We start from the raw sequence: 10,559 nt of genomic DNA on the forward strand, positions 1-10,559 counted from the left end.
AATTGAGGTTTTTCTCTTTTTCACTGAACAGAAACAGATCTAGGCTAGGGGCTCTCACACTTTCTTCTTTGGGGAAGTATAGTGTTCTGATCAACGGAAGTAATAGTACCACTCTATTCTGCCTTTGTTAGACCACACCTGCAATACTGTGTCCATTTCTGGGCACCACAATTTAAGAAGGATGTTGACAAGCTGGAACATGTGCAGAGAAGGGAGACCAAGATGATAAAGGGTCTGGAAACCAAGCCTTATGAAGAATGGTTGAGGGAGTTGGGTATGTTTAGCCTGGAGAAGAGGAGACTGAGGGGAGATGTGATAGCCACCTACAAATATCTAAAGGGCTATTGCATGGAAGATGGAACAAGCGTATTTTCTCCTGCTCTGGAGGCTAGGACCTGAACCAATTCAAGCTACAAGAAAGAAGATTCCAACAAAACATCAGGAAGAACTTTATGACAGTAAGTGGTGTTTGACAGTGGAACAGACTCCCATCCGAGGTGGTGGAGTCTCCTTCCATGGAGGTTTTAAAGCAGATGTTTGCTGGCCACCTGTCATGGATGCTTTCGTTGGGATTCCTGCATTGCAGGGGGTAGCACTAGATGACACACAGGGTTCCTTCCAACCCTACAATTCTATGATTCCACATTCTATGATCCTTGCCACCAGACCCAGCTTCTCACGCAGGACACCTCCATAGATTGCCCTGCCCTGCCCTGCTCAGAAGTGTCCAATGAGTTCATTCTACACAGCTGAATTACATTACCCACATCCTGTTCATTCACAGAATTTCACAGCCTGCTTTTCTCTAGAAGTGATGTCAGACTAGGGGTGTGATCAGCAGTAAACAGGTGAGATATAAGGACCCGGGGAAAGCAGTAGGTAGAGGGACAATTAAGGAGTGGAAAGGCATCTAACTTGAAGCAGGATGAGGCAGCGTAAGTAGTAGAGGCTGCTGGAGGGCACTCTGTTGCATGCATGTTTCCTTGAAAGACAGTGTGGAGAGATGGGCTGATTGGCTGAGAAGTTTATCTGGGCTGAGCTAGTGGAGGGAAAGTCTTCTTCAATAAGCTGGTCTGTGGTGTGTGTGTGTGTTATGAGTGGGACAAAATGTTGAGGCAAGTGTTTGGGGAGATGGGAGGTAGGGCAGGTTCTGGATGTTTCCTAGAGAAAAGCCAGCAAGGTAAAGTTGTACAGTGGATTGTAACTCTTCCAGTGCTGAGTTCTCTCGGTGGTGGGAGCAGAGCTGCCAACACATCTGTGATTTGTCATACTGGGCAGCACTGGCGATGTGGGTTCTTGTTTGGGTGCTCGAGTAGAAGCAGAGATGTTTTTATTTTTTAAAAAAATCTACCCAAGGTGAGATGTCATTGCTGGATTCCTGGATTCTTCTGTTGCTATGCAAGATTTTTCTTTGAACCTTTGGGGCATAGTCGACCTGTGTATAAACAAGGGGCAAGGGTGTTTATCATGCTTTGCCCACTGTGATGAGTTAAACAAAAAACAAAAACAAAAAAAGGTTGAGAATGCCTGAGGGCCTGCTAGGATGTCAACAAGGCTGTGCATGCTTAGAGCAGGGGAGCCCTGGCTTTCAGCAACAGAAGGCTGAGCATTTAAAGCACATTCCTCTCAGCCCCCAAGGATTCTTGGGAACTGTAGCTTGTTAATGGTGCTGGGAATTGTAGCTTGGTAGCCATGAGCTTTAAATTGCATTAAATGTGCATGGTTGCAGGGCTTGTGTGACTGTCTGATGAGTAGCAATTAAACAGGTGGTGCTTTCTTGGTGTGGGAATGTAAAAGCAGAGGAACTCTGCCATGGGGGGTGGGGGTGGGCAATGGAAGTGAGGATTTTGTTTTCCTCCTGGCAAGACTCCCATGCTTCTACATATTTTTTGTTAGCAGGAGTTCTGGACTTGGGACAGGACTGAGCAGTTCTAGGGAATTTTGGTGTTGGAATTGTAATTTAGGGTGTCATTACGGTTTTGGGTCCCCCACCCAAACATGAAGTGCATTACTGTTTTGAAACCCAGGTCTGCACCCCCACCCCATTTCTTGCATTTGTGGTTTTGTAAGCTGATGATCTGACCCACTCACATCTCCCTAGAATGATGAGAGCTGTGGGGGTTTTATGGTCGCTTACACAACGTATCTTTAAAGCACGTGGCTCACCCCTCCCCTCAAGATGTAATTTGTTAATGGTGCTGAGAACTGTAACTCTTAGGGGGAAACTACAGTTCTCAGGAATCTTGGGCAAGGGAAGAATATGCTATAAATGTGCTTTAAATGTATGGTGTGTGCATAGCCTTTTGTACATGGTGATAGCTTGTCTAGAATACCAAGGAAATGCAGGCCAGCAGGTGCTGAGGGTCAAGGGGCAGTGTTGAAGTGTTGGAGATTGAAGCTGTGTGTGCCACTCAGCCTGTCCTGCGCTCCTTAAGGTAGAGGACACCACCCCATGGACCAGACTGCCCATTTGGCTACTGTACATGAAGTGTATGTCTGTGTGTGCACCATCTTGTCCTTTGCCTCAGGCAGCAAAATGTCTTGGATCAGCCCCAGAGATGCCAAGTTGCTCCCAAGATTGAGGGGGCCCGGTGCATGCCATGTGCACATGACATCACATGTGCAACACGTGTGTGTGTGATGTCACATGCATCACACACATGCATGTGACATCCCGCACGTAATGCATGTGCGATGTCACATCATCTGGAGGAGGCCGAGCGCTCTGGAGGAGCCAGCCACCAAAGCTGTGCTATACTTGGCTCCACGCTCAGCCTTCTCCACACTGAGGGGAGCCGAAGGGGCATGAGTTGGTATGAGGGGGAGCTCAATTGATGAAGTATTCAGAGATTTTGGCCAGGAAACTTCATGTGACACTGCATGTGACAAGGTAGGGAGCCTTGACTTGAACTTCACCACAGCTCTGACCTCACTAAGGTATTTGGCCTTAGCTACTCCTAGTAAAAATTGGTGCTGGAATTCCACTGTTCCTTCTTGCCTGGCGGAGGGGGAAAGTCCCTCTTGACTGTCTCTGCTTCTGGGCACAAATAAGCAAAGTAGCTTCACATGTCTTGTGACAGCTACCCCTCAGGAGGGGAAATGTTGTCACTCTGTTACTCTGCCTGGTCCCATTTGATGCATGGCAGGTTGCAGCCACATTACCTGACTTACATTCCTAGGACTGGGGTGTGTGTGTGTGTGTGTGTGTGTGTGTGTGTGTGTGTGTGTGTGACACCCACCCTTACCTGTTGCTACCAGGAATCTGTCTCTTTGGTTTCTCATGTGAGGGGTGCTGGGGGAGTGTCTGTTGGGTGATTGGAGGGGAAATGGCAGGAAATAACCCATAAGTGCAGCCTGGCAACATATTTATCAATTTTTCTTCTCACAGCTGCATTCTTCTCTCATTCAAAACAGCCCCCCCTTTAAAAAAAAGATCTTTTGATAATCTGTCTGTATGGTGCTGCTGGCAAAGCGCTATGTACAGTGCATGTGCAGCCTCACTACGTACGGTGCATGCATCGTAAGTAGCAATGCCGCACGTGCACCCTACGTAGCGACGCCCCGCCCCGGGTGTCACGATGCCTTCATTCGCCCCTGCCTTGGATTCTACCTTTACTATTTCCATGTTGGCCTTCTTGTGTGGAGATTAAGGCCATTAAAGCACCCATCCTATGAATACGCTCTTGAGAGTAAACTCCAGTGAATGCCATGTGACTTCCTTTTGAAGAAGTGTGAAATAGCATTTCACTGCACAATTTGTCTCAATGTAAAGTCTGATGACGCAATCCTTATGTTTATTACAGGACGGCACACATTTGTATCGGTGGTGTCACTGATGACTGTGCTTTGCAGTTTGAGTCAGGGATGTCCCACTGAGGCCGGACCGACATGTGCAGAGGAACTGCCCAATGCCATTTCCATTATCAGTCGCTTGAAGAAATGCCTGAGGGATCTTTACAAGACCTTAGTGGTATGTAAAAGAATGAATCACCTGCTTTCTCTGTCACTTCCTTCCTTTGTCTCTAAAGGACCTTTCCTTCCACTCGGCTAAGAGTAGAATTTAGTAGAGCCATTCCAGATGTTGAAAATTGTGGGGCTCGCAAAGAAATGTGCTTTGGTAAACTGGACCAGCTCAGCCATGAGTTACTGGCATTGTTGGCAGATGTTGAGGGCTAGAGTGTCAGCTGAAAGAGATCCAAATATTTTGGTTCGACTGGAATCGCTGACTAAAATTACGTAAAATCTAATATTTAGTTGGCTTAATGCTGCTGGCCATGCACTCCTGTGTTTCCGAGCAGCAGGCAGTGTCCTGTGTGGTGCACGTGACTTCCATGGCAGGATCAGTACCAATTTGTCCTACATTTCAGCAGCATCTAGATACTAAGAATGATCTCAGGTTTTTGAGTCATCATGCATAAGTAGCCAAAACATCCACACACAAGAGGGAGGTATCAACAGCCCCATGTTTTGCAGAAGCAAAACTAATAATATTTCGGGGAGTAAATTAAGGGGGTTTAACCTTCCTCCAAATTGCTAAGTGAGGACTGAACATACTCAGTTAGTATGGAATCCTGGCTATTGAGTTGGGGGGGTACAAAATACTTAGTGCGAATAGGAATGGCTTGGAGTGGTTGGAACCTTGAGCAGAAGCATGTCACACAGCAACATTTTGTTGTAGGTCTCGCTTGTACCTGATTTTCAGTATACAAAGTCCTGCTTATTCCCACATTCTGCAGTCATTAGGACATCAGCAATGGAAGGTCAGGCATGATCTGAAGCATGTGGGACTTGCTTTCAAGTGAATGTGTTCAGTACTGGACTGACAGCCTTTAAGCTTTGTACCTCGACCTTCCCACTACAATCTTGTGTGATGGGCCATTATTTTCCCACTCTTACAATTCATAGCCTTGGAAGGAAACAAGAGGTTATTGGGTTCAGTCCTCTTTCACAACTCCCATCTGTTTCCACCTCCAGCCTATCAATCTCTAGAATCTACAGTGAGTTATTTTGGAGAACAAATAGCTCCACTTCAGATGATTCAAAAGAAAAACACAAACCACAAGCTGCAAAGGATGGCAGTTCTGCTACCCTAGTGAACATTCCTTCTTGACTCTACTAGAGATGATGAATCAGATCCTAAATATAAGTAAAGTCCCTTCACCCTTATTGCATTTGTGGGATGGTGACTCCTTTAACACCCTTATTGGTCTACAGGTGAATTGTTGAGTCCAGACCACAGGCAACTCTGCTGACAGGACTGCACTGGCTCTCAACATTTTACTAAAGTTTGTGTGGGGGGGTATAGGAATACTAAGTTGTAATAAAATCTTTCAGCTGTTTCAGCAGAGGAGGGGAAGCACACCAAATTTCATAATAGTAGAAATAGTTTCAAATGCTTGAAAGACAAATAATATATAACTTCTTTTTCACAATTAAAATTGGTTTGGCCAGTTCCGGAATCCAAGTTTTGTTTTGTTTTTCAAATTTGCAGGACGATGGTTATGGAGGCAGAGAGCTCAGAGGACCTGTGTGCATCCTGAGAAACAATGGCATTATGGCCCAGCCCACCGACCTGGTAAGGAGCCATTTGGCAAGAGGAAGAGCAAGTGTGTGTAGGGCAGGAATGGGCAAATCTGTCAATTTTGGTTTCTCCTACTTTTTCATTATATTATTTCAGTATTATGTTCCGTTCTCCACATTTCCACATCAATTTGCATTTTCTTTTTAAACAACTTTGCCTAATATACATTTTTTTTGCAAAGCAGAACAGTGGTACCTCAGGTTACATATGCTTCAGGTTACATACGCTTCAGGTTACAGACTCCGCTAACCCAGAAATAGTACCTCGGGTTAAGAACTTTGCTTCAGGATGAGAACAGAAATCGTGCTCTGGCAGCGTGGCAGCAGCAGGAGGCCCCATTAGCTAAAGTGGTGCTTCAAGTTAAGAACAGTTTCAGGTTTAGAACAGACCTCCGGAACGAATTAAGTACTTAACCCGAGGTAGGGACGCAGGTGGCGCTGTGGGTTAAAGCCTCAGTGCCTAGGACTTGCCGATCGAAAGGTCGGCGGTTCGAATCCCTGCGGCGGGGTGCGCTCCCGCTGCTCGGTCCCAGCGCCTGCCAACCTAGCAGTTCGAAAGCACCTCCGGGTGCAAGTAGATAAATAGGGACCGCTTACCAGCGGGAAGGTAAACGGCGTTTCCGTGTGCGGCTCTGGCTCACCAGAGCAGCGATGTCACGCTGGCCACATGACCCGGAAGTGTCTCCGGACAGCGCTGGCCCCTGGCCTCTTAAGTGAGATGGGCGCACAACCCCAGAGTCTGTCAAGACTGGCCCGTACGGGCAGGGGTACCTTTACCTTTACCTACCACTGTATATATTTCAAAGCAGATGGCACTAGAATGCACTGATATCCAAATAAGCTGAATTTTGGAAGATTTAGGAGAGATAAAATAAAGTAATTCTTCATAAAGCATATAGTTAAATTTTGGAACTTCCTCACCCGGGAGGCAGTGATGGCCCCCCAATCTGGATGGTTTTAAGAGAGGATAAGGCAGATTCATGGAGGTTAAGGCTATCAATGGCTACTAACCATGATGGCTCGGCTCTGCCTCCTCAGTTGGAGGTAGCGATACTTCTGAATACCGGGGGAAATGCTCTTGCGCTCAGAGTCTGCTTGTAGGTTTCCCACAGGCATCTAGTTGGCCACTGTGAGAGCAGGATGCTAGACTAGATGGGCTCAGGACAAAGTTTAGGGATACCAGTTTCAACAGGAGGTAAGAATTTGGTAGTTTCATAGAAAAGAGTATCTGAATGGGTGTTGCATGTTTTGTCCTGTTGTGGAAGCAAAAAACATACAGTCGTACCTTGGATCCTGAACGCCTTGATACTCAGACGTTTTGGCTCCTGAACACCGCAAACCCAGAAGTGACTGTTCTGGTTTGTGAATGTTCTTTGGAACCCAAATGTCTGATGGAGCTTCCATGGCTTCTGATTGACTGCAGGAGCTTCCTGCAGCCAATCGGAAGCCGTGCTTTGGTTTCCGAACATTTTGGAAGTCGAACGGACTTCCAGAACAGATTGCCTTCAACCTCCAAGGTACGACTCAACTTTCCAAAACTCTGTCTTCTACACCTCTGTTAACAGCACAGTACCTCAGCCCTGTCCTGAATCTGAGAGTTCTAACAAACCATGAACACTGCACTTAACATTTCCAAAATGCACTCTGGCCATCTTTGCACGTTTTACACAGAGCTGCTTAAATAGACTACTCAGTAAAGGTGTTTATCTTTCTTGTATGACAGGGCACCATTGACACGAGACTGTGTCAGTACACAAAGTGCTTCCAGCATTATGCAGGCATCATCAGACCAGTTGCCGGCAGACTGAGACCCAACATCCATAGGCAAACTGAATATTGCCAGAAGTACCTCAACCAGCTGGAAAACACTGTCAAGAAAATGAAGGTAAAAGAGCCGCTCCTTCGGGTCTTGCTTGTAAAACAAGCATTCCACAGTTGTTATATGATGCTCCCAGGATAGCAACCTGTAGTTACATTAAACATCCCATTCCAAGGTGTTTCTTCCACAGATAGATGTGGATGATCAAGAGTTGGGCAGGCTTCCTATGTTTCTCTGTGGGACTGGGAATGCCACCCTGTTGTATTGCAGCTTCCCCCCCTTTTCCTGGCAAATGTGACAGGAGTATCTTTCCCCAGCAAGAATACAAAGTAATGGAGGAAATGCCTACTGAATTTCTGCCTTTTAGCTGTTAATTGGACTAGAGTTCTGCCTGAGAAATGATGGGCACCCCCATTTGCCCATTACCGTCATCCTGAAAAGAGAAACCTTACTTTTGGGTCCTAACTGATCCTTTAAACTTGTAAATCTTACAGGTGCACATAATGGAAATCTTCAATATTCAGATTTCCTAGTTTATTAATCTGATTGCGAGACCCAACAGTCCCATATGTGGAGCATAGGAGCCAACTCCTAGCAACCGAGGTCCCTTTGCTCCCCCAATAAAATATTTGAGGGGTTTTCCCCAAAAAGTTAATGAACATTACCATTCAAATGGTGCACCGTGTCTTGTGATCAATTATGCTGGGCGGGGCTTACATGGACCCCCCCCCATTTATTTAAGTTGGCATTCCTGATGTGGAATGCTCTCCTCCTTCAGTTGCATGTGCCATTGCATGCTGAACATGCTGCATTTGTATGCTTGTGCTTCAACATTTGACTCAGGTTCTTCATGCCTTTTATTTCCAGCTGCTGCCCACAGCCCCATGTTCTGCTGATTCCTGCAGAATCTCCTGGACTTTCACTGATCAATGGGACGAGCTCACTAAAGGAACCCGCCTCGCCCAGGAGCTGCTGGAGTATTTGGAGCACCTCAAATTTTCCTGCAGCTGAGATGACAAGTGCACATTCATGTGCCTACTCCGAACCATGGACTGAGTAGGTACATCATGATTGCCTCAGCCTCCATATGTATGATTTGACCTTCGCTCAGAAGGTGGGATGTAGAGATGCCGTGAGGCTCTTCGCAAGAAGAGGGAAAGTGCCTATGTGTGTGTGCAGGAGGCGTTCTACGTACAAGCACTACTCTATACAAAACTGGGTCTCAAAGTGCGTGTCTGTGTACGGGAGGCAGCGGTGCAGTCATGCATCTTGAAGTGCAGAAACTCATCATTGCAGCCCCAATATCTACAGCCTGCAAGAAGAGTCCACATATGCACATACCCAAAGGTCATCAGTACCCAACAATAGTTTAGTGGTCCCTTCTGAAGCACAGTCAGTCTCCATGGCCACTCCCTATAGAACTCCCTAAAGAACAAACATGAATTTTTGACCAGATGTTACAGCTTCAATACAAAGCCAGCTTTTTCCTCATTCCCCCCTCCTCCTGTTTCATTGTGGAATCAAACACTGGCTCACAATTTTGTGACATTTTGATTAGCAAAAACGACTCTGGAAATATTTTGATTAGCAAAACGACTCTGGAAATATATTTTTTTAGGTTGCAGTTAAAGCCTTAGCCATGCATATTCATCTTGCAACCCACCTCTTCCTTTGCTTATTTGGTGGGTTTCTCCTTGAGAAAAACTTATTTATTTGGAATGTGGAGGACTGGCAAATAGCACCCCAGGAGATATCATCATCTCTGCTGGGGTGCCTGTTTTGCTAAGCATTTTCAGAGGGTTAATTAGATTCACTTTTGGTCATTTGTTGTTAATATTCTTAGCTTACCATTTAATGATGCTTTAATGATTTGATTGTATACTACTATGATTTTTTAATGAGCTGGTGTCATATAATTATATTGTACACCACTATTATAGATATATATGTATATTTATGAGTTATAGATATTTTTATAAATAAAATAAAGTAGAATTTCTTAGTCATAAAGCTGAGATGTTAAATGTTAAAAGCGGTGGAGATTTCAAGCAATGGATTTGAAGTAACCGATTTCAAGCCACAGATTTGCTTAACAGATTTCATGTAACAATCTTCAGCCACCAACTTTTACTGCCAATAGACAATGAGGACATTATACATTTGGTATGTGTCAACAAATGATTGGTTAATTAAGGCCACGGTATGCTGCAATTGGCTATGTTACACTCATGAATCCGGTGCATGGCCCTATTGGCTACGAACTGGTTAACCTATTTATGTATGATGATAATAAATTAATAATAATATTAATAATGTATTATATTTTTATTGTAATATCTTGTATAATATGAAGTTGAACATTGTGTAATATCAGTTTTTAAAAAATAAATAAATAAATCAACTGAAGTATGTTTAAAGAGATATCCAGCTGTGATGTCGGGAGTCTGAAATTTTTTAATAAGCTCAAATGCTTTTCTATGTGTCTGACTCCAGGAATATAACACTTTTTCCATTAGAAAATGATATGTGCTCCCTTCATTCTGGGGTCATTTGTCCACCTTTGGTCTCCACCTTACACTCAGCTCTTACCTGTGGCTCCTAGAAGCTGTCACCATGTGACACCAGCCACACACTGGGAATCCCTTTGACTGGCCGGCTAAACCAGATGAAGGTAGTTGATGGGTTTCAAACCCTTGGTGAGTTAGGGACTTCCCCTGCCTGCAAAGACAAGCTCCAGGCAGATTGAGCGGATGAGACCAATAGCAGGTTCAACAGTCAAGAAGGCAGGTTTTTTGAAGTGAGGGTCAGGTCAGGTAGCCAGCCCATCTAGGAAAAGGAAAACTCTAATCCTCAACCTCAGCTGCCTTGCGGGATATCTTCAGGAGAAGAAAAGGCTAAGGCGTAAAGCCTACACAAATCAGGAGCAGAGTCCCTAAGATGGTTGGATGGTGCCTTGTACACTTCTTTCCAGCAACTCCTGCAGCCAAACTGGTGCCAAACGTATTGCTCTGCTTTCCTTTGGATCACATCAGTAAGGCCAAGGCTTGTTGTCTGGGCAGCCAAGGCCCCCCCATATACACTGCCCAGGCTTGCTCTTTGTGGAGGTCACTTTGGTGCTGCTAACACTGCAGTTTGACTTCGCCGTTGGAGGCACACTCCA

The 10,559-nt window shown here is 45.2% G+C and overlaps 1 protein-coding gene across 2 annotated transcripts; it reads left to right on the forward strand.

Moving 5' to 3' along the window:
• Nucleotides 1-885: 885 nt before the first annotated feature.
• Nucleotides 886-8,952, forward strand: LOC307211485 (uncharacterized protein). 2 transcript variants are annotated; one of them, XM_079968134.1, is made up of 5 exons: nucleotides 886-935; nucleotides 3,804-3,970; nucleotides 5,492-5,575; nucleotides 7,304-7,465; nucleotides 8,267-8,952. In XM_079968134.1, exons 1-5 carry the CDS (start codon nucleotides 926-928, stop codon nucleotides 8,408-8,410), a joined length of 567 nt encoding a protein of 188 aa, XP_079824260.1. In that variant the 5' UTR covers nucleotides 886-925; the 3' UTR covers nucleotides 8,411-8,952. The 2 variants fall into 2 exon arrangements, with proteins under 2 accessions (XP_079824260.1, XP_079824259.1); XM_079968133.1 differs by lacking the exon at nucleotides 886-935 and having other exon boundaries at nucleotides 3,731-3,970.
• Nucleotides 8,953-10,559: the final 1,607 nt, after the last annotated feature.

This window comes from Podarcis cretensis (assembly GCF_951804945.1).
Source record: "Podarcis cretensis genome assembly, chromosome: 1".
Taxonomy (NCBI): Eukaryota; Metazoa; Chordata; class Lepidosauria; order Squamata; family Lacertidae; genus Podarcis; species Podarcis cretensis.

Coding starts and splice junctions, on each gene's coding strand:
- LOC307211485 (XM_079968133.1), top strand. CDS start 3,791: ATGTTTATTACAGGACGGCACACATTTGTATCGGTGGTGTCACTGATG. Junction 3,971..5,491: donor ATCTTTACAAGACCTTAGTG/GTATGTAAAAGA, acceptor TCAAATTTGCAG/GACGATGGTTATGGAGGCAG. Junction 7,466..8,266: donor ACACTGTCAAGAAAATGAAG/GTAAAAGAGCCG, acceptor TTTTATTTCCAG/CTGCTGCCCACAGCCCCATG.